This window comes from Gambusia affinis, linkage group LG12 (assembly GCF_019740435.1).
Source record: "Gambusia affinis linkage group LG12, SWU_Gaff_1.0, whole genome shotgun sequence".
NCBI lineage: Eukaryota > Metazoa > Chordata > Actinopteri > Cyprinodontiformes > Poeciliidae > Gambusia > Gambusia affinis.
Window position 1 is genome coordinate 1,986,836 of NC_057879.1, and position 24,671 is coordinate 2,011,506.

A 24,671-nucleotide genomic window follows, 5' to 3' on the forward strand; every position below is an offset into this window, starting at 1 on the left:
CACAGAGGGAAGGTGTCATAGCTCAAGGGTATTAGCTTAATACCTGCAACTTTTATCTTGGCTGTTTTACGGTGTGTTGTGAGTTCTGATTATGGGTTACCCACCTGGAAACAAGACAATGTGCAGTGCAGTAAGGTACAGAAATACATATGAGTGTGTTATGTTTTACCTTGTGTCTGCAAGGTGCAAATGGGCTTTGATTCATGTTTCCTTGTTTCTCTTCATTGGATAAAAGAGAGGTCATCTCATGCCAGATAAGGACTCAGATAGTTTGAGATAAGAAAACCAAACTCAGTGGAGCCTGCCATGTTGTGAGGTCTCTTGTTAGCTTCCAGAGCTCATGACATTCTGTATATTTTCACACTGCCTCTTGAAGATTTTCAGTAGTTTTCCCAGTAGAAAGACTGGTACTGTTCTTCCTAAAATAGGCATCAAATTTTGGAACAGGCAGTGGCAATTTACTCTAGTTAATAATGAATTATTTAAAAAAGCAAAAAACACATATGCTGTGACCCTGAAATCGTCTGGCTTCTCTTATCCTCTTGTCCTCCTTCTTCTGGTCTTGTTGGCTCGTGTCCTCCTTCCTCCATAAATCCAAAGCCGGACGTTTCTAGGCAACTCTCCAGTCAATCTTTACTGACTTTGTTGTGCTATCGATCTGTCCGGTGCTATAGGTTGTCCTGGCTTCTCTCGCTGCAATTGATATTTTTCCCCTTAGGGTGGAAAGAAAGCGCTTAGGCCAGAATTTATAGGGGGTTCATTTTCAAATGACTCACAATCACAGTTCAATGAAAATAGAAGTTGTCAGGTCGCTGGCATTTATATGCCTGATGCAGTCGTTGCTTTTCACAGCACTGAACACGAATCCATAGAAGGTAAAGATTGGTGGATTTTAAGGAGCTTTAAGGGCCATTTAACAGCTGTCACTCTGTGAGGAATGGAGTGATGTTTGGATGTTTAAATAGAGCTGAAGAGTGTAACCTGCAACATGCATCATCATATTTCTGAATTTTATTACAATTCACCGGCCACTTTATTAGGTACACCCTGTTAGTACACGGTTGGTTGGCTTTAGAAGTGATTTGATTCCTGTCCGTGCTGATTTGACACAGTGTCTGAAAAGTTCCTCATAGGTTCATATTGACATGATCGCATCACAGATGCCTCAGATTTGTTGGCTGTACATCCATGATGGGAATCTCCTGTTTCTATATTTTTATTGGGATGTGGTGACCGTGGAGACCAATGGAGCTCAATCAGGAATCTGTTTGTAGATTGTTTATGACACGATCCATTAAGATGGATAGACTGGTCTCTGCTCAGAAACTCCTGAGCAGAGACTTTGAAATGTTTCCAAGTTTCATGCCTCTGCTAAGGCATAGACGCACCATCTTCCTCAGATATATTTCCATCTCCCCTTTAGTTCATTAACTCCCCTCCCCACAAAAAGCAAAAACAAAAACGAAACACCTCAAACGAGCATAAAAACATTTTTGTGAAATTGAGGAAGTTATTTGGAATTTTGTCATTCCCATTAAACTTTTCTAATGCAATAATTCAAATGAGCAAAATTGATGAAAAGATGGCTTATGTTACTGCAGTGCTGTTGCCAAATGAGCCATTTTGATGCTAATGAGTATCTGTGAGTAAATATTGGTATCGACTATATTGAAACATTGGTTATTTTCACCCCTTTAACCAAAACCGCTTATCTCTTACTTCAGTGTAACTTTGTGTTTCTATCCCAATTCATGGTTGATCCTTGGTATACGAATAAGCAATATTTAACAAATGAAATGATAAAATTATTGATGTGAAGCCCTTTACCATATTGCTAGAGAAAACTATTGCTTACGTTGTACTCACATAGGAACACTTGAACATGCTTATAGTTTTGAATCCAAGTGTTTATCAGAACAAAGTAATTCTACATTAGATAATTTCTGTATGTGTGGAGTGACACACTGATTCTGAATGAAACTTTCCCTCATTCATCTCAGTTAATGCGTGAATGTGTCCAAGACAAGTTCTTCTTTGTGATCAAGTCATCAGCCCAAATCTAGCATTAATCAAGCAATCAGGCGTAATGGGATTCTACAGAAGCAAAGGGGCCAATACTGTTGATTAGAGGATGCTTTCAAGAGCTGATTAGCCAAACACTGAATGAACTCTTAGTTCTGTTTTATTTCTATGTAAATCTTAAGCAGGTTTATTGAAAAAACTTTCTCATAAACATCAACTCTGAAAATATAGGAGAGGTGAGTTTGTCATCCACAATGTCTAGATGTTTAGCAATAGAAATTATAATAAGTAATTCTTGTGGTGGGTCCAAGTCATTGTACTGAAAGACACAGGTGAGTCTGAAGTCATTACAACCAAGTCTCGAGTCCCATTCAAAGGCAGGAAGCTCTCATTTCATGTCCACAATTAAGGCATGCAAGCCTCACTTCATATATATATCATATATAACATAATATATGTTAAAGGTTTAGGACTTTAAACATATATTCTTAATCAAGTCACTTAATGAACATCTTATTTAACCAGAGTAATGATATTTTGATATTTAAAAATTAGTTTTGAAAGTGTGTTTTTTCTAAAACAGAAGAACCGGCAAGATGAAGCAATCTTCCAAAATGTCTTAAAATCTATGCTGCAGATTTTAAGACATAAAACATAAATATTAACTAAAGCAAAATGATGGTGGCCACGGTGATAGGAGTTTGTCCTGCAATCGGTGGGTTCCTCCTCTGTCGTGTCCTTGAGCAAGACACTTCACACACATGCACACGCATTCTGTGATCAAGTTAATTTCATTTAACATGATTATGGTGCTGCTATCTGCCATTTTGGATGCGCTGACTTGCTGTGTTCATATTGGAATCGGTGACTTTCCAGGCTGCATTGCTGAATTCATGAGAACAAGAAAAACCTTTTTTTTAAATCTGACATTATGCATTTAGTAATTCCTTTGTGATCTTTGATTCACCAATTTTTTCTTTAAACTTAAATATACAAAATTAGACATTGTTGCCAGTCTGCTTTGATTTTCAGCCTATGTTTTCCTGACTACGTTCACAAAATCTAACAGTCTAGCTGTTTGTTGAAAATCATGTTTTGCTTCTAACCACATTCTAACAGCTGTTTCCAAGCTGAAAAATAGTTTATGTCACTTGAAAACACAACTGAGCTTGGTTAAAATGTCTACGAAGGACATAAGCCTATTACCGAAGAGTATTTCTTTTAAAAGGTATTCGGATCATGGGCTTAAATACAGATTGAACGGAAACGTTGGTAGAACTGTATGTGTCTGTAGACTTCATGCTTATTAAACTTACGCACAGAACAGAGACATCAGATCCAGTAGTTTCATTCTGAAACAGTTGGGAATGCCAGGTGACTGTTGAGGAGGCACCTTTGGGAGATCAGTTAATGATCAACTATTTATTGAACTTCCATTCTGGATTTGTATCATACTGTTTGCTCTTGTTGTTTAATTTTCCAACATATGCTGGAAAGGCTCAACAAAGCATTCTCTGTCTGGTGACCTTCAGCCACTGTCTGTTGCTCCAGTAACTACCTGATAATACTATTGCTCCTCCATCTTTATCTGTCGATCCAAATCGAATCATTTTCATAAGTAGCAGTGGTCTGCATTTCTTCGAAATGCTAGTTTACTACTTCACTGTACTTATCAGTCAGTGGCTTAATTGTAATCTTTTTGTATTAACCTCCTAGAATGCTACTAATTCACATTTAACATTTAATGAGCTGCTGTATTGAGTAAACATGGTGTCAATATTTCCCATATTGTAAATTTGATCTCACAAGATTTAATATCTAATGTTGGTTATAAAATGTGACTGAATTACAGGATAAGTTTTCTTGTTGCTGTGGTTTACAGTTTGTCACTAAGCTTCCAGTTACTTTGTCAATAGATATTTATTTCTTTTTTTTGCATCTTATCGAAAGGGATCAAACAAGTTTGAGAACCAAGATGAACAGTATCCCACTGCATCCTGTTCAGCCTCCAAACATCAAGTTGAAAATAATAAGGTCCAAACCACACTGCTGCATTTGACTTTTCACTCCTCACATTTTGACCTGACCTACAGGCTCCAACTCAACGCTCTGTCAATGTACCACCGGACTCCAGAGAGTAGGTACCAAAAGACTCTCCACTGTAAGCACAGGCCTGTCAAGCAGTAAACAGAATGCTGTAGCCACTGTTTGAACAAGATTGCCTTTTCCCTTTGATTTCTTTCTGTACTTTTGAGGATTTAAGTACACTATTTTTTTGTGAGTAAAAGAGTTTAGTTTAGTTTATATTTTCCCCCAAAGTGGATGTGTTTTACTTTACCCCATAGTTTACTACCTGTCTCATTCATGACATTCCTGTCAAACTGCTGCATAGCTCAAAACAAAATAGACCCCAATTCTGTCTTGGTTGGACCATCAGAGATGCAGTCACTGGGAATCATAAGGCCACCTGAACTAATTTGCTTAATACAAGGCTTGTTGTGTCTCAACACTGGTCCTTAGAACCCACTGTCCTGGATGTTTAGATGTTTCCCTTCTGTTGTGATTAACAGCTTTTGCAGCTCATAAGGAATGCAGGAGATAATGCAGTCACTGGAACCAAGACACATCCAGTTGCAGAGAGGACGGAATTTGAGATTTCATTCATTTCAAACTCTTTCATTTCTCCCATCACAATGGATACTAGAAAGTTTGATGAGCTAGTTGGGCGCATGGCCCTTCAGGGCATCCACTGAACACCAGTTAGAGTGGCAGAGTGGCGGTCTTGCTGCTGCTTGTCCTTGAGACTGTTTGTGCCCACTCTCAACATCATCAGCCATCAGCTGGATGGCGCACACAGAATAGTTCCATGTGAACCCCATTTTCCACTGAGCAGTTCACTATGTGAGACAGAGTATGCAGTCATTTAAATCTACCACTGCTAGGACATGTCTGGCAGATGTTTGCATCGAGTTCTCATCTGTGGACTCTGGAGAGTAAACTACCCCTCGTATGTCCTTATGAAGGACAGAGGGCTTCATAAGGCCCCAGACCTGGGAAACACTGCTCTATTGGACTGAGCTGTAGTGATATGGAGTCTTTCAGAGTAGCGATACAATAATCTCACAATAAAATACAATATTCTGATCACGATATGATATGTATCACAATCGATATAATTAACAGCTGACAAAGTTGCATATCAATGAAAACATAAACAGAGCTGTAATGCCGGACCCTGTTGCATTTCATGTAAAAATCCAATCATTTTTGACTGTTTGAAGGTGCTGTATTTGTGTGCTTGCTTATTATTTGCATTATGATTGTCTTGCTTCAGCTTTTAGAAAGAGATGTCCACCTCCACACGGTGTAAGACTTAAACAATTTACTTCTTGTAAGAAAGCCCTGTTGTTGGTGTTGTTGCCCGGCAACGCGCGTCCATGGTGGATGGAGCTTCTGAATGAGCACAGGAGTGGAGTCACTAAATTTCCAGAAAAAGATTCTGCACCTATAACTCAATTATTATTAGATCTGATCAGAACTCCATGTGGATTACTGTTGCGAAATGCGAAAAGGCTATTAGTTCACTGCTAGTATAACAGAAAAAATACTGTCTTAGAAAAAAGTTGTGATGATTTATTTAACTTAAGAGATTTTGTCAACACTATGGATATTTCATCTACGTTCCATCTACGTAAACAGCCCATCCACTACTAGTGGATGGGCTGTTTTCCATGCATGACTCTGCCAAAAACACCTGGCATTTTACAGTTCTTTAGTGTTAATATAAAACATGGACATGGATTTCAACAGGCGTGATATGCAGGAAAAAAGAAAGCAGAGTATGAAAAAATTTTCAGTTTTCCTCCACAAGTCATGCGTGATGAATGCTGTGGTTGACTCATTTACATTGTTTTGAAATGCTTAATTTTTATTTTATTGTTTTATTCAAGTCAGCAAAGGTGTAATATTTCATAAAAAGAGTTATGCAGAAATCCTGTTAGCAGAAAATATGGACTGTGCACTATGGCATGTTGTGACCCATGGTTGTTTGTGTTTTTATTTCCTTTGTGTTTGTTTTCTGATAATTTTGGGTTTGGTTATTATTGTTAGAAAGGACTTGCCATACTCAGTTGTTTTCTCTGTGGTGTTTGTTGTTTTAGTCAGGATCTTGCTTTGTAGTTCAATTGTTTGGGGTTTAGACTCACTTAATTCTGTTCCTGTTTTCTGATTGTTTTAGTTTTGACTCCTATGTTAATGTTAGTTGTTTTCTCTTTGGTTTGTAGATCCTGGTTTAGTTCAGCTTCCTCTGTGTTGCTTGTGTTAATTTTTCCTCAGTTTTCCTGCTTTACCTTCTCATACAGTAGTTCTAAATCCCTCTGACTGAGCTCATCTGGATCAGTGGAGACAGTGATGTCACAGAAAACTATCCTGTCAGCATCCTGTCCTGACGCAGCAGAGCACTGTGAACAATGGCATTTGAACATTGATCTAAGACACACTCTATTCAGAAAATGGGGACATCAAAAGCAGCACACATTCTTCAAGGACACGACAGAATTTAATATTCCGCAAATTGTGCTTATGTCCTCATGCTTGGACACATATTTTGCAGAAAGCCAGCATACATGGCAGGATAGGAAGCAGCGTGAGAGCAGCTTGAGATCCCCCCCTCCCTAAAAATAACTGAACTCTAAGCTGTTCTGCAGGATGTGCTGCTTTAAGGGACTTATTCTCGTAATTCTGGTATTTTTTAGTATCTGCCATGGTTTGTAACCATGCCAGTGGGAAAGTCGTTTGTGTGGGAGCAGCTGACTGACCTTTCCAAAATCTGAGCAAGGTCTGGAATAAGACTCCAGATTGAAAATGAGTCGATGTTTAGAATGTAGGACACGAACAAAAAGGAAGAAAGATTGCTTGGCAATACACTGATGAGCTCAGAGCAGCAAAAATGATACAACAGAAATCAAAAGTAATAAAATTTTATGTTTTACCACAATATGCCAGCTAGAATACACATCTTGAGATCTCTGCACAACTGAGCATGAAGAGTAAAAAAGGAGATGTAACTGCTGTGTTAACAGCGAATGTTGGATCTGTCACAGAAACCTCATTTAGAAAACTTTGCAGATGGAATCTAGATGTAGGTGTGTTCTTCAGGTATCTGTGGGAAGCAGTATGACCTGGAGGGCAAAGAGGGGCTGAAGCTGATCAACTCCTTTAATGATTTCGATGGAGTTGCTGGTTCTACTCTAATTTTCGAGCTTTTCTTTTAGTTTTGTGAATCTTTCTGATATCTTCAGAAAGATCCATGGTGCTCACTTATGTGATTATTTGTCATACCCCTAAAAAAATTCAGTTAGTATTTTGTTGACCATTGTATAGCTTATTTCTTATCATATGTACTAAATGCCACTAATGAATACACTAGAAGAAGTTGTGGGAAAGTGTTTCAGTAAATAATATTTACTATGATATTTGCTACTCTTGTCAGATGTAACTTGTCTTCCAGTGCAGTGAGAAGAAGTCAGGCTGGTATCACTTCAAGCTTTAATCTGTTACCCATATTATCAGGATCAGTCCACCCTTTATGGCCCCAATTTACAAATCCGTTTTCTAACAATTTTAATTTGCTGGAAATTAAAATCAGGCAGTGTGCATTCCACAGGGAAAGTAAACCCCCCCTCATCTCCCTCCATCAGTTCTAACCCCAATCTCCCCAGGACCTAATTTATAAGACACACACTCATGCACGCATACATGGAATAACCTTGTTGGGTCCTAATTATAATAGCATGGAGTCTCTGTTGAACACTGTGTTATTTGTCCAAACTAAACTGGGTCCCACAGGCATATACCTATGTCCTTTTTTTTTCCTCCATGGAGGATTATTCTGGTTTTTAGCAACTTTTTCTTCATTATCTAAATCCGATGTTAAAGAAAAAGGGTAAGTGGAGGGAGAAGGGATGTAGAAGAGAGTTATTGTGTTTATTATGTATTGAGTAAAAAAAAACAAAAAATTGGATGCTTTACATCTAAACAATGCTAAATAGGGTCTTTATTACAACAGGTTGGCTGCTACATTTCTGGGATATGGGATGTGGTGTTTAATTCAAAACAAGCTAGTCAGACCTTTTGGAGTTGAAGATGGACTCAAAATTAAACGAAAATACTGCAAGTCTTTATAAGAGACTTCCTTAACCAGTGATACAGGGAACAGTCTGCATCTTTCATGCTAGACAACGCTCCATCACATGCATTGAAGTACTCCATCACAAAAGGCCTTAATGGTAAAAGAATAATGTCACGGCCTCCTTTTTCACTTGATCTAAATCTTTTTGAAAACACATGAGTCCTTCTTAAACAGGAGAGTTATGGTAGAGGAAAACAGTGCCGCTCTCTGAACAGCGTCTGGGATGCTGTGATTCCTGATGAACAAAAAATTGATCCTAAACAGATCATGAAATTGACAGACTCCCTGACTGGAAGGCTTGTGTATGTTATGGAGTTGAAGGATGGTTGTTTTAGTCACTGAGCTTTGTTTGAAATGTCACAAATCTTTATCAGTTTTGAGTTAGTTGGTTTTCAACAGACAAAAATGAACAAGCACAATGGAAGCATTTAATTTTTCTGGTTGCAAAAAGAAAATTCTGGACACTAATGACTTTCTTGAATTGTCCATGAAAATGCTAAATGTATTATTATTATTATTATTATTATTATTATTATTATTATTATTATTATTATTATTATTATTATTATTATTATTATTATTATTATTATTATTATTATTATTATTATTATTATTTATTGAGGTGTGAAGAAGTTATTAGAGAAGGTACCTTCTTTAAGGTATTAAAGAAATACCTTCTTTAGTAAGTGGAGGTATAGTAATATTATTAATATTACTTTAATAATATTAAGTTATTAAAGTTCCTTCTTTATAATAATAAGTTATTAAAGAAATACCTTCTTTAGTAATAATAATAATTAAACTAAAAATGTAGAAAAACATGTTTTTTGGAGACACCACTTTGAGCTGTTCCACACCACCGGCCCTTCTGACCAAACTACATTTCACATTAAAATTACATGAGAGTCCTGACATGTTGCTTATTGTAATCACAGGAAGTACAAATCTTCTGGACTATGCGATTGATTGAAACCAAGCATTACTTGTGCACCTCGCTGCACTTATTACAGTCTAATTAACTCCTGCACCTTTTTATTTCATTCCTCAACTGGATAAACTGCCTACTCCTCTGTTTAGGCTACAATAAGTAGATTGAAACAACTTTTTTTCATGCATTTCTATTTAGCTTTCCTCCTTGCTATGTGTATTGTAAGTTTATAAGCCCAACCCTACTCAACCATAAAACATATTTTATTTTGACCCAACCCAATTTCTGGTCAGGTTTTGGCCGGGTCCGGCTCAGCCTATAAAAATGAACTCTATTGGGAAGTTGTTGAGTTTTCTCTGCACTGGGCATTTTTCTGTGTTGTATTTGTTGCTGACTCGTGGCCAGGATTCCCTTGAAAGCCCTGGTAAAATAAAGTTTAAATGAAATAAAAAAAATAAAATAAGGAACATTTCTCGTTGAAAAGTGACACTAAAGTTCAATAAATTACCATCACTATTATTTTGAGCATCCAAAAAAGCACTATAAAAATTGATTGTATTTTTATTGTTATCATCACTACATCTCTGCTGAGAGCCATTCATAATAAGTTAGTAGATGTTCAATATAATATAGTTAAGCATCATACTTTATTATTTATTTTACAGCATTTTAACAATTCTTAATTACACATTCTGAACCATTTGATAGAAGATTTATTGCAGTTTGTTTTTTGACCAAGATAATCAACCTTTTGTTTTTGTCCATTTCTGTTTCTTTATTATTCATTTTACATTGGCTGTTTTACTCCTAATTGCACTGACTGAACAAATGAAAGTTGATTTGACATATTTGACCAAACCTGTGAATCTGTTGGTGTATTTAAGTGCGCTCCACCGGTGCAGAGTTACTAAATGCAATTATAATTATGTTTTGTTTTTTTTTATCTCTGAGTTTAAATAAAGAAACGTTTTAAGTAATTCTCTATCGGATCGGATTCAACCAATGCTCAGCGTCAGATATCAGTATCGGAAGTGAAAAGAGTGGATTGGTGCATCCCTATTCCAAATTTGTTAGGAAGCATTGCAAGACTACATGTAGGCAAAAAAAAAAAAGTGAAATCATGTATTTTCTTTTCAGAGGCCGATGTGATCAAATATTTTCTTATGCATGTGGAGCTTGTAGCCGTGTTTTCCTGCCGTCTTTACCAGCGTTGAGTAATAATCCACATGCTGGTCAGTGATGGACGGAGGAGCCCTGTAGCCTGCTGGCCTGTCACAGAAATCTGACAGCGTCTAGGGTGCAGGGACAAACTCGAAAGGGTAGCCTGGAGCTCTCAATCACTCCCGCCCTGGCAGAGACGCCCGCAGGGAGCTGTCTCCCTTCTTTCATTCATTCTCTTTTTCTCTTCTTTCACTCCATCGTTCATGTTTCCTCCATTTCCAGAACTGCCTCATTTAGTCGCGTTTCCTTCCTCTGTCTTCTTTTGTGGTCTTTTCTCGTTAACCCTGCTGAATCTGTCTCCATATCCACACACACCCATACACTTGCTTTCACTCACACACACACTTACGTGGCTTTTTCCTATTTATATCTTTTTAATCGCTGCACGCAGTCTGCATCACGATCCAACTCGGTCTGGATCCTGGCTTTAGCTAACACACATCTGGGCTTATTTGCACACAGAAATTTGTCTGTCACCTGGCACACACACACCCACACACGCGCACACACCCCTACGCAAGCACAGAAACACACTCACTGTGCTATAATGCACAATTCAATTTCATAAATATATATAAGGCTTCAAAAGTACCGCACTGTGGTGCGTCCCGAAATGAAAGACAGGTTTTCTGTTAGGTCTGAGCTGCCTGCAGAGTGAGACAGACAGAGAAAGCCAGGCAGAGGGTTGCCTTCATTTAAGCTGTTCTGCACTGAGGCTTTTCAATTTGATTATGAGTTTCCATTTCATAGGGCCTGGATGCTGTGTGCTATTTAGAATAAAATTGAGCCATTTCTTAGCTGGACGATCTGCCTCTGCGTCTCCTCTCTGGGGGCAGTCAAGGGCATGCTGGGCCCCCATGCCCACTCTGCCACACTCTTTAGTAGTGTTGTAGTGAACATGCCAAACAAATAAACTAAATAACCGAGCAGCTTTGGTGATTGGCCGAGTGGGCAGGAGAATGGAAGGGACTGAGTGTTTGTGAGTTTGGAAGGTGATGTGAGGATTCTTGCTTCAAGCCTGTGAATGTCTGAGGGACTGAACAAGGATCCAAATGAATTTCAGTAATTTTTTAATTCAATTCAAATATAATTAAAAGAATTATCACAAAGGGAAATTAAATATTCTTATAACTCAATCTGTCCAAGTTTCTTCAGCGTTGTTGTAGATGCTGATGTCTGTGAGCAGGAAGGATCTCCTGTAGTGGTCTGTCGTACAGCAGATCCGTTGACGCCTCTGATTGAAGACACTGTGTCTATGACAGTCTGGTGAAGGGATATTACTGTTTTGCAAGCTGCAACTGGACCTCAGTTAAAAAGGATGTGATGTCATTTCTACTGAGTTCTAGCTTCAAGGGCCTTGGCTTTGTCTTGCCATATTAGGCACATGGAACAGCCTGTGATAATGTGCAATGTTAGCTGACAAAAATCTGATGAATTATGAAAGTAGAAAAAGAAACTTAAGAGCATCACTACTTCGCATTTATGCTCACTCTTGAATGTAAACCTATTTTCTTAAAACAGGTTTTTGTGCCCAGAATTTCTCTATATTGTACCATCGAGGAATTATTTAGCGTAAAAGATTTGGCTGAGTCTTAACTTTGCTTTCATGCAGTCCAGGATCCATATTTCCACTTCAAACATCCAGGATACTAAAAATACTTTGAGCTGGGAGCAGGACTTCAGAGCTATTTAAATCACCAACAAGAATCACAGATTTTTTTTTAACATGACTGACATATTGTGACGAATCAAAGGAAGAAGTGATGCTTTAGTTTCTTGCAAATTAATGTAATCTGGACCCAAAACATAAAAGCTGTTAAATCGTAGGTCTGCGTTCCACAAAAAGAAAATCTATTTTCAGTTTTCTAAAAAAAGCAAAACCAATCTTTTATTTATTTATTTTTTTTGTTGAGAGTGTCAGCACACATCAGCGAATTATGGTCACAGACATTTCTGAGTCTGAAAACAATTTCTGAAGCTACACTTTCTCCTCAAATCTGTTAATGGCATTGGCATTGAAATGATTAAAGATGTAGGGAATTCTAATCTTTGTTGCTAAATGCTATGGTCGAATGAATTATAAAATCAGTCACAAGACAGTAAAGTTCAGATTCCCTCTGCAGGGAACTCTGCTGTTATCTTAATTTGTTGAACTGGTATCAAATTAGCTCTGATTAGCATACTCAGTGATCTAATTTAGTCCAGGCACAAAGAACAGCACCCTGATCTCCACTGCCATATCAGCATCTATCTGCACTGTTTCCTGTCATTCAAACTCAAAGTTCACTTACTCCACTGACTTCTGAAGCATAGAGGGCTTCTAATGGCACAGATTAAAAAGCAATTTAATACAGAAAAGGGGATTAGAAACACTATGGGCTGCACTAATCCTTAACCTTTAGTCCTGTTCTTATTCGCCACAATATGCGGAAGATGATAGCATCACAGGACAAGAGTTAGTGAATTTCCATTAGGGCTGCCCTTCTGTATTCCCACCAGCACTTTTAAAGGCATTAGGCACACTTTGTCAAGGCTAATAAAAAGGTCCAGCAGTGGTATTGCATCCCCTCAACTTGTTTTTTTTTTTTTTTAAGCCACTGTTCCGTGTGACGTTTTCATAACCCATTATGATAATCTGCCCGGGTCTCCAAAGGACCCGGGGCGACAGCCACTTAGATGCTGCTGGGGTGACCAATGGATGGAGTGTTTTACGTCTGCGCTACAAGACGATGCAGAAATGATATTGAGCTTAGAGACAAATTGTCCAGTTCTTGTACAGCCTAAGGAAGTCACTCTCTTAAAGGGGCAGTATTATGTAAAATCAACTTTTTAAGCTTTACATCAAGTTATAATGTCATTCCCTCATCAAAAACATATCAGTAGTGTTGCTTTAACACTTTCACGCATGCTTGAGAAATCATTTAGTCTCCTGTGGCAACCATTCAGCTGTCTAAAACCTCTCAGTGGACCTAGCCCCGCTTTCAAGCTGCAACTCTTCCTCCAAGCTGCAGGTTCCAAGCTTCCAGCTCCCACTCAACTCCTCCCTCAGCTCCTCCAGACTAGCCAGCAGGACTTCTCACACACCTGGTGGAACTACACATGTGCAGATGTGTAGTTCTGCACATGTGTAGAACTACACATCTTATGGTGCACATAACCTCGAACACACTATCCCCATCTAGAATGCTGGTAGTGGTGGTATCATGGTGTGGTAATGCTTTTCTTCAGCAGTGACAGACCAGATGGTAAGATTTGATTGGAAGACAGAAGACACCAGACACAAAAAAACAAACAAATAAACAAATCTAGTAGGGGCTGGAAAAGATGAGATTAGGTCAGAGGTTCAGGTTTAACAAGACAACAGACCTGAACATACAACATATGAATGGTTTGGATTAGCAGAAATGTTGTTGGGCTCAGTAAATGAGTTATAGCGGGTTAAAAGGAAGCTTTTCCGAAATTATTTCAACACTCACTTCAGTTAACTTTTATATCAAATTAGAAATGTATCTGCATATAAATTTTTCTGTCAATAATCATAATAAATATATGTAAATAGTCAATGTTTTCTTCTGCCCTTTGTTATTGCTGGCTGCTACAGCTCTCCACAGTAAAGAGTGCTTGTGTGAAAGGAAAAGGGGGTCATGCCAAGCATTAATCATTCATATCTGTATTTGTACAAAGCACAGATTCAATTTTCTGCACTTTGTATGGTCCACTTTTCGTTATGTGGTTTTATTTATACATCTAGAGCTATTCATAATTAATTTGTTTTTAAAAGTTCCTATTTTGATTTCATTCTGTAGAGGGAAGAGCTCGTCGAGACATCATGTGATACCATCCTAAAAGAAAAAAAAATCTCAAGAAACAGACATACAAATATTTACTATGTCACAATTTTGGATACTTCATAGTTTTGCAATAAAACCTTAATTTATAGTGCCTTTGAAAGGTATTCATATCTATTGAACTTTTACACATCTTGTAGAACTGAAACCCGAAAGTTCAGTGGATTTTTGGAATTTCTTTGTAATAAATCTACGTGTAATGTCAGATACTTTCAAAATATATGTAAAATGAAGCAGCCAGGAAGAGACCAAAATGGAACTTTTGTGACCAACCTGCAAAACACTATGAGGTAGAAAACTAATGTGTTATGTGTTCACATGATTGTGAACACATAACTGTCCTGCCCCCCCCCCCACTACATTATCACAGTGATTAGCACCACGTGATCAGCCTTAGCTGTCTTGCTATTTATGGTGCTAAAATAATAAACTACATTTAGCTTCCTGTCTAAAACTCCTGGAGCTTGGTCATCAAACTTGGGTGTTTGGTGTTAATATAACGACACAGCCTTACGGTGTTGTTAGCTAGCACATCTTGGCAGACAACACCCAAGACGTTGTCTGCCAGTAAGACATATTCAGATTCAGCCCATAGAAATCCAAAGTTTCAATATTCATGGTGACACTTCCTTCTTTTTTTTTTATTTGATCGACCCAGACCATATCTTATCACTCACCATAGCTTTAGTCTGTCCATCTGCACATGGAGATGGACAGACTAAAGCAACTTAACCAGCTTGGTGAAGTTGGTTAAATGTCTGCAGTTACTTTCTGGTTATTTTTTTCCCCTCATGAAAAGCACTTTGAAAAGCCCTGGTTTAGATCAAAACATACAGTACAGACCAAAAGTTTGGACACACCTTCTCATCGAATTCAATTAGAAAGTGTGTCCAGACTTTTGGTCTGTACTGTATTCATGTTAGAATGGGCCAGTCCAATCCAGACATAAATGTTACTGCTCAGAGCTGCTGTATATTGAGACTGAACCAGGGCTTTGTTCCAAAGACGTTTGGGCAAAAAAAAAAAAAAAAAAAAAGTAGTCTAAAGTTGTTCAAAGCTGGTACAGAAAAACCCTGGAAGACTTGAAGATGAAACAGAACTGAAAGCTAGATTAGTTCTAGAAGGTATTGACTGGATGGCACACTTTTGAGGTTTTAATCTGTAAAAATTATTTGGCATAATTTCCTTTTGCTTCACAGTTATACACAACTTTTTGATGGTATGGAGTACATTGTTTGTGGTTGTTGTATAACATGTCAAAAAATGAAAGGGGATTGGATTTTTGTAAGGCATTGTAGTACTGGTGGTTTTCAAAGGGGGTTTTTTTGTTTAAATTTGTGATTCTTCTCAACAATGAACCAAGTATTTATCTGTCTATGTCAGTTGCTGCTCAAACTCCTGCATCAGTGTCCTGTTTAAAAATTGAACCTGTGTGGGTTTCTTCAACCCACTGCTAGATTTTACACCTTGTTTGTTGTGAGAGTGCTTTATTTATTCTTGCTCTTTCTGTTTCCAGACCTCAACTGAGCAGAAGAAGCTGAGCCATGCTGGATCCAAGCCCTCCCTCTCTGAGAGCAGTGGCCGACTCCCTCAGATAGCCATGAACACCTGCAAGTACAATGGCGGAGTGGTAAGACCACTAGTAGGCAGCCTGGCGTCCTCGTCGCGCCGAAACCTTGCGGAGCTCGACTCGGAAACGCAACCCTTGCAGACGCTGCACAGCTCTGGCTTGGAGGTGGTGGTGTCCAAGGGCAACGGCGGAGAGGACCCCAGTAAGGCGTCCAACGAGAGCCTGGTAAGGGAGGGTAGCGGGCGAAGCGGCGGCAGGGCTCCACAGAAGAAGAACAAGGACATTGGCTACAAGCTCGGTCACCGGAGGGCGCTGTTCGAGAAGCGAAAGCGACTCAGTGACTACGCTCTCATCTTCGGGATGTTTGGGATTGTTGTCATGGTGACGGAGACAGAACTTTCATGGGGGGTTTACACTAAGGTGGGTTTTGTGTGTGTGTGTGTTTTTGTGAGTTAGAACAAAGTGTCTGATTTCTGTCATTTGTGTGGATACTGCCATTTTCAGCTTTGTGGAAAGAGATTATTAATGCGAAGTGTATTTTCTGATATCATATGCTTGCCCCACTCACTCTGAGTTAGAATTAATCCAGATAAGTTGGTCCAGGAAGCTGAAACCATGCTCAAGATGGAGCTCGACCAAAGAGTCCTTCTGCTGACCTAAAACAGCTCAGTCTGTATTTGTGTTCAGGATGCAACAGTCTCTGAGTTTGATGTGCTTCTTCTGTAGTGGGCGAATGGTAAATCAGCAGGACAAAATTACAAATCTGACTGAAACAAAACACACCATAAACTGTCCTGATAGCAACAAAGGTAAAGCAAAGATCAAGATTTAGAATATTTAATCTTATTTGATTCTAATCCTAGTTTAACCCTAAGAACTTCTCAGAAAAAGAATGGATCCAGAAGATCTGTCTGTCTTCAAAGAGTTCCATCTGTGTTCCTGTGTTTTAAACATTTAGTGAGTTTCTGGTCAGATAAATGACTTAATTGACAAGTAAGGCCATAAAATAGAAAATAAACAACATCTACACTTTTCATACTTTGTATTTTTGGAGTTGTCAGTCAATCTCAGTCGCTCTTGGACTAACCTTTAGCTTTCAGGACCAACTAGTTGAGCTAAATAATGTTGCCATTAGCAATATCTACTGTAAGAAATATATTGATGGATTTTTTTTCCCTTTAATAGAATTTCATTTCACAAATCCTAAACTATCCTAACAAAGGCTCTTTTATTTGAATAAGTATAGTGCTTTATCAGCTTTATAAGATCCCAGTGCAAAGCAGACAGAGTTAAAAGTTAGAAATTGTACGAAAAGGATTAAATAGTTTGAGACACATCTTCATTAATAATGCAACAAGTGTATGAAAATAGAATGGAAGGAAACATATTTAATGAGACAATCAACAACAGTCATGTGTGTTGAAGCAGTGCTAAAGGTGGCAGGCCACCGGCCCTCCAGGTCTGGATTTGAAGACCTCTGTTCTCTACTATTCTAATGTAAGTCATTCTTACTGCCTGTTGAAGAAATGATTTCAGTCAGAAGGATGCTGCCACCACCATGTTTTAGAAGTGTGGTGTGTTCAAGGTTTGACAGTCATTTAATTTGTGATGGAACTTAACTAAAGGCAGCTTGTAGATGCATTACATCACATTGATGGAGTTTTCACAGTATGTGAAATATGCTCTTTATCACTTGGTGCTGAACCTTGTTTGCAGTTTGAGTGTCCTGAAGTGTCTTTTGTTCTAAACTTAGGCCACAGTGGCATACAGGACACTGTCCTAAACAACCATCCAGCTACATGCAAAGTCATCATCCCAGCTCACAAATAGAACTACTTACATGACCATCAATGAACTGCTTGTGCATCAGTTATGTCCAAATAGAATTGTCACTGAACAGCTTTTCATGGTGTCTCTGTATTTTGATGAAAATGTCATAAAGCGAGACATAAACTGACTACGTCTTTGCTACTGTCTGGTTGTGTATGTGGTAGCGGAATGCCCCTGTTTCTAATACACCAGTGTTGTCCTGATATATTATAGTCATGTGAACATAGCATAAAATATTGACTCTATTAAATATTCAGTTCTTTAAAATGAAATTGCCATAAATGTACCTCTGCTTTTTTTCTTAATCTGTAAAAAAATGAATTGTATAATTACTGGCAAACACCAAAAGTTAACCTTGTTTTAGTCACTGAACAAAATATAGCAGCAAAAAAAGTGTAGGGTTTTCTAACTGAGGAAAAAGTTAGAACACCCTACACTTTTAAAAAAAAATTATCCAGTGTGGAAAGATGAGGTAACAACAATGAAAAATCCAGGAGCTTAAATACAGAAGAGTGTGATTACTAACAGGTGCAGCTGGAAGGGAAGGCATTTGGGTTGATACAGATTGAGACTTTTTCCAGCTGAACGTCTCGCTCTCTTTTGTTCTTGTACTGCTTGAACAAACAAAACAAACATCCTAGTATTTGTGTTAACGGTGACAAATTATACTTTCTCAAATCAACATTGTACATTTTAGAAATTGGAAAGTTCATGTTTCTAGCACTTTTTGTCTTTAGCTGAGAGGGACCAGTGGCTCAGCAAACCAAGGAAATGAGAACAAATAGCGAAAGGATGATCTCAGACATATACTTGGCCTTCAATATGAGCTGATAAATCATTCATATTTATTTACAGCAAATTGCAAATAATGAACTGTAACTTTAAAAAGCTACAGATGCATGTGGGTGTGCATGTGAAAGTTAGGGGGACTAATCCATAGTATGATTTATGGGGATCTAAGAAAATCAATAGATTTGTCTTGATTGTTACTGAGTGGAGCTCAGTCCATTCATCAAGCTGACCTCAGCCGAAATGGAAATGACCCGAATGGTCTTAGTAGAACTGTAAGTTCCCATACCAGACAGGTAGCAGGTTCTGTGGATGGTCCACTTCACAATCTCACATTGCAGAGTGAAAATCTGAGGTTCAGCTAAGGTTTTCTGAGCCCTGAAGCAGGGAAACTGGTAGGGAGACGGAAAGCACTGGGACTGAAAAATCCTTGAACCACTTGCAGGTGGATTAATTGGTTTACCCGATGTTATTTCACCGGGGATTTCTCAAAACAATTTCCAAATGTCTTGAGAACATGTCTCTGAACTGAGGGGCAAGGCAATCTAGTTGATGGCTAAAAATACATTTGGTTATATAGACCACCGAAGGACAGAGTGATGTAGAGCTGCTCTGACTGTCATCACACTGCTGATTATGCGCAATATTTTATCTCGTTTTTATCATTTGTCGCTTGTGCTGTTATTGTAAAAGCAATCTTAGGATCATTAGCCTGCAGTTGAGGGGCCCTTTTACACCAGGGCTGTTAAACTGATTTATCATCTGGCATTTTACCAAGTAGGAGGTGTGAGGACTACCGGTTCTCATTTCCAATGTACACAAATAAACAGCAGCGGCGCTCTAGCATCCAGCCAGTCTATTTATCACAAGCACAGCTCATGCTGGTGGCCCTGCGCTAATGTTAGCAATGACTTTTGGCTCCAACCACTATGTAAAAAGTCCCCCTCTTTATGTCATGTTTTGATTAATCTGTACTTTCATTTATGATGAACGGTGTCCAGATAACATCAGGCTGCACTTACACCTGCACCTGCATGGCTAAGCATCATCTTAAGTGTACTTTTTCTGCAGAACTACATTATCCACTTATACTATTAAGAGTTCTCTGTGCTTGTGTTAATAGTGTGTGTGTGTGCCTGCATGCGTGTGTCTGTGTGTTTCTTTTGTGATGAAAATTTTGTTTCATTTTTGCTTCTCATTTTATATTTTCATCCTAAACCAGAAATACAGGATATTTCAATAAATCTGAATATTATTGAAAACTTTATGTATTTTAATATCCCAGTTCAATAAGTGAAACACATTATATAGATTAAGTTTGCACACATTGATGTCTAAAAGGCTTTCTTTCTGTTAAGATGATCTTCAGCTTACATAAGACCAATAAAAAAATATATATATTCTCAATACAGAAATGTGGGTTTATTGAAAAGCATGTTTAATGTCCACTTATAGGTCCTTATGTTCAAAAGTTCATTTCAGTTTCACAAAGGAGCCAAATATCCAAATATATAGAACATGATTACTAATGCAGTTGGAACCAGATATTTAAATATGTCCTACAAAAAGGCATATTTTATTTTTCCCTGGTATTAAATCAGACTAAAATCTTTCTGTTCTGGGTTATTTAAGATCATCTATATTGCCAAGCAGCATAACTGTTTGAAATACATGTTTTTAGAGAATATCTTATTACTTTATATCAAAATTATTATCAATACAAAAACTCGTTCTGCATTGTCAGGAATTGAACTTCTGAACCACATGTATATAAGACATCTTTTTTTCTGAGTATTCTGGGATTTAGCTGAGAGAAATAATCTTGTACTACCAGCTGAACTAAAACCAGAAATATTTTGTCTAATTTAAAGTCACACAAACAAGATGTTTATGTGTCCTTGTGTATGTAAATATAAACAGCACATGTGGATTTCTGGTTTTAACTTGGTTGTAACAGAACCACGTTGACCTTTCATTACAAATAAGAGTTTCCACTACAAGCTTAGGTGGTGGAAGCAACACTTAAGATGATGCTTTGCTAACTTATGAAAATATATGACTTGGATTTCCTCACACTACATATTTGAACAAAGTGCAACAAAACTGTTGAGAGATCTGTTATTAAGGTTGTTTGTGACCTCCTTTTGTCTGAGGTCTATCCAACCTGGTCTATTATCTTTGTTAGAGACATGTTATTCAGAAATCACTGGTATTGTTATGATATTTAACAACGCACACTAAGTGATTTGTATTTTTATATGGTTTATGTTGATGATATTGGAGTAAAGTATTCTTTTCTGTGTTTTTATTGCAGGAATCCTCGTACTCATTTGCACTGAAATGCCTTATCAGCCTTTCCACTGTTATTTTGCTTGGTCTTATAATAATGTACCACGCCCGAGAAATCCAGGTGAGTCTATTAATAAAATATTAACTTCAGGGGCGGTTCTAGGTGAAGACCATTAGGGGCCAGTGCCCCTGCAGAACTGATCCCGGTCCCTGTTATGCCTCCTGTACTGAATAAATAATACTAAATCAGTTTCTTATGCTGGTATGCACAGGCACAGAAACTGTACGTAATTGTCCTTTGGAGCAAATTTATTTTTACCCTGAGAATTTTACTTTAACAATTAATTCAAATTTAAGTGTTGCATTTTTAGCTTCACTTGATAGGAGCAAAGATTTCATCTGCAGCTTGCAGCTCTGGAGTTGCAAGTGGCTCTTTGGTTCTGTGGCTCACTTAATATTTTAAAGAATGCAGTATTGCCCTGTTTTTATTGCTTCATTCTTTTTTTTGAGTACCCCAATGAAAGAACACACTGGTCCCTCTGGTAAATTTGGTCTAGAACCGCCGCTGATGAACTTATGTATGAGTCTGAATGTAGTTTTGAGATAGTAAGTATACAACTGTAAAAATAAATTGGATTTTGCAGAGTAACTGAAGGAGAAATAGTAAAACATTCTGTATTCATGATTAGATGTCCCCTGGTTTGAATCTCAGCTGTAACTCTGAGTATGCATACATAATCCAGTTTCCTCCAGAGCAGGGGTCTTCAAATCCAGGCCTCTAGGGCCAATGTCCTGCAGGTTTTAGATGTGTCCCTGGTCCAACACACCTAAATCAAGTGGCTCAATGACCTCCTTACTAGGCTGTCAGGTTGTCTAGAGTCCTGCTAATTACCTCATTATTTCACTCTGAGTTGAAGCTGAGACACATCTAAAAGTCACAGGACACTGGCCCTCAAGGCCTGGATCTGAAGAATGCTGCTCTATGCCAAACCAAAAAATATGTGTGTGAGGTTCATTCATTGATGTTAACAATGTGTGGCTTTCTGATTGTGTGTTTCCTTATTTGATTGACAACTGGACCAAAATGTACCGTGCCTTTGGCCCAATAACTGCTCCAGAGACTTGTTGTGGTGAACAGAGAGCTTAGCCAAAAAGCAAGACTACATTCCTGCCCTCATTTATGATCATTTATTGGGTTATGATAGAAAGAATGAGATAGCCGACACAAGCAGCCAAAATGAGCTTCGTCCGCAGCGTGGCTGGATTCTCCCTTAGAGAAGGCATCAGGGAGGGACTCAGTTTAGAGTCTCCACATCTGACTGAGTCAATTAAGATGTCTCTGTCATCTTTTCTGGATGCTTCAAAGCATATTTTGGGTAACTTCCTCTGCTAGGATACTCAGCTGGCGTGGGGACACATCAGGCTTCCCCCTTAGGATCTGAGGGAGGGAAGTCTGGGCTGAAACTGCTGCCCCAGCGACACCATTCTACATAAGCAGATTACGACTAGTATGAGGAAATTGAATTTTAGTTAAGTTTGATTAACTAAATCAAACTTAACTAAGCTGTCTGCATAATGATATGCAGACAGCTAAGTTACAGTTTATCAAATGAAACAATTGTAAGATGCTGTACAGTTTTTTTAAGTAAAAGAAAATACATTTAGCTAAAATGCACTTTGCTTCTTTTCAGCTGTTCATGGTCGACAATGGAGCAGATGATTGGAGGATAGCCATGACATATGAGCGAATCTTCTTCATTGTGCTGGAGCTTCTGGTGTGTGCCATTCACCCCATCCCAGGCCAGTACGTCTTCACTTGGACGGCGCGACTGGCCTTTACCTACACACCGTCTGTGGCTGACGCCGACGTGGACATCATCCTCTCTATACCCATGTTCCTGAGACTCTACCTGATTGGCAGGGTCATGTTACTCCACAGCAAGCTGTTCACGGACGCCTCGTCCCGCAGTATCGGCGCCCTCAACAAGATCAACTTCAACACGCGCTTTGTCATGAAAACCCTCATGACCATCTGTCCGGGAACAGTGTTGCTGGTGTTCAGTATATCCTCCTGGATCATTGCTGCATGGACTGTGCGTGTCTGTGAGAGGTAAACACAGGGCTGTGAATAATGGATGTTGCTAGGTGTAAACCAAGACACAAAATGGCTGATGCACAGTTGTGTTGATTTGTGGATTACTATATGCCTTCCTTCTTCCCTTCCTTCCACGTTCGTTCCTGTCGTGTCTCATTTTCGTCAGTCTTCTCTTGCTTTTTATCACTCACCTGCAGTGGTCCACATGGATGAAATCATTAGCATAGGTCACATAGAAACAAAGCTTACATGTTTGCAGGAAGGCATTCACTTATTCGCCCACATACGACAGCCCTGCTGAAGTGTTTAAAAACACCCTGACATCTGTCTCATTAGCTCAGCACTCACTCCACAACTTCCCACTCCTTGTTTTAGATGAATATTGCTATTTTAGATGGTTTGTCCATAATTCATGAGAGCCTAATTGTTTGTTTGCTGAATGGTTTGTTTTGGTAATGCAGAGCAGCCCCCAAAATCCCTTAACCTGCTTTCCTCCCCCCCAAAGCTGAGCATCTTGGTCCGTCTCGGGAGGGGTGGGGGGGTGGGTATTGGTGAGAGGGGCATCAGGGAATCTCAGTGAAAATGGAGGGGAATGGCAGAAAAAAAACCGGAAAGCTTTCCGTTCTCTTCCTCGCTTTACATTTGCATAGGGAAATGAGACACTAATGTCAGCTTTGATGTTTAAAGTCTGTTTTTGCATGATTGCTTCAGTGATGTTGTCAAGGAGATCTAATACAGCAAATTACCCCTTTCCGGTGGTGTAGTTACAGTAGTTCATATAGCATCACAGGGGAGGGTTTGAATTTGTCCAGGTCCTGACCACAGATGCTTAGTTTCTTCCTAAAGCTCTACTTCCCATCCTTCCCTCCGTTTCCTCTCTCCTAACGCCGTTCTTGTTAACCTAACACTAACCGTTTCTCTCTGCTAGCCTTAGCCTCAGCACTTCAGCTGTTAGCTGGTGGATTTTAATCCTGATACAGTATTTTACATTACAAACCAGCACAGAGGCAGGCAGACATTGTTCTAAGCTTCAATCCACAGTTATGAATAACGTGTGTAACCTTTACAGATTGCTTCAGTTTTTGTTTTCTGTCACACTAAAATGGTCCATATCGTCAAATAAATTTTAAAATCAGTACAAATAACCTGAGTAAACTACAGAATGCGGTTTTCAGAATGGCAATATAATGTTGTAAGCATAAAACCTGAACATATCCAAACCAACATAACTCTGTGAGCACATACAGTTGTCCCTGTTGCCAAATCATTAATTAAATCTGATCTTTTTGGTTCAGTTTCCGTCTCCCTCCCAGGCCGGATTTCTGCCAGAACTGTAGAATCTAGAAGTTACTTTAATACTATCCATCTGACAGCAAATCAGTAGTCTACAATACATTTAGAAAATGCAACATCATGTTCTCATCAAAACAAATTCAAGAACCGATCTGACATCTGTCTGGAAAATGGTAGCAAAGTCATTTCTTAGGCTTTCAGACTCCATCAAATACTGGGAACAGCATGAACCTTCCCAGGAGTGTCTGGCTGATCACAAGAGTCCCTGATGCCTGATCCAGGAGGACACAAAGGAGCCCTGAACAACAGCTGAACCACTCTAGGCCTCTCTTAGACAGGCAATGTGAGAGAAACTCAGGATTTTAGCAAAGCAAAACAGAGGGCTTAGCCAATATTTAGACTTAAATTCAGTCTAGACCAGGAGTGTCAAACTCCAGTCCTCAAGGGCCAGTGTCCTGCAACCTTTAGATGTGCCTTTGCTGCACCACACCTGAATAGACTAATTAGGTCATTAGCAAGGCTCTGAAGAACTGATCTACACAAAAAGGAGGTAATTAAGCCATTTCATTCCAGCATTTTTGTACCTGTGGCACATC

General features: G+C 38.8%; 1 protein-coding gene across 2 annotated transcripts in view; it reads left to right on the plus strand.

The window, feature by feature from the left end:
* Positions 1–24,671, plus strand: part of kcnn1a (potassium intermediate/small conductance calcium-activated channel, subfamily N, member 1a) — a 92,206-nt gene that overhangs the window by 22,059 nt on the left and 45,476 nt on the right. For both annotated transcript variants that reach the window (XM_044132983.1, XM_044132984.1), the window contains exons 2-4: positions 15,726–16,199; positions 20,713–20,808; positions 22,379–22,797. In XM_044132983.1, the coding sequence (XP_043988918.1) occupies positions 15,726–16,199; positions 20,713–20,808; positions 22,379–22,797 (989 nt within the window). The remainder of the gene's footprint in view (positions 1–15,725; positions 16,200–20,712; positions 20,809–22,378; positions 22,798–24,671) is intronic.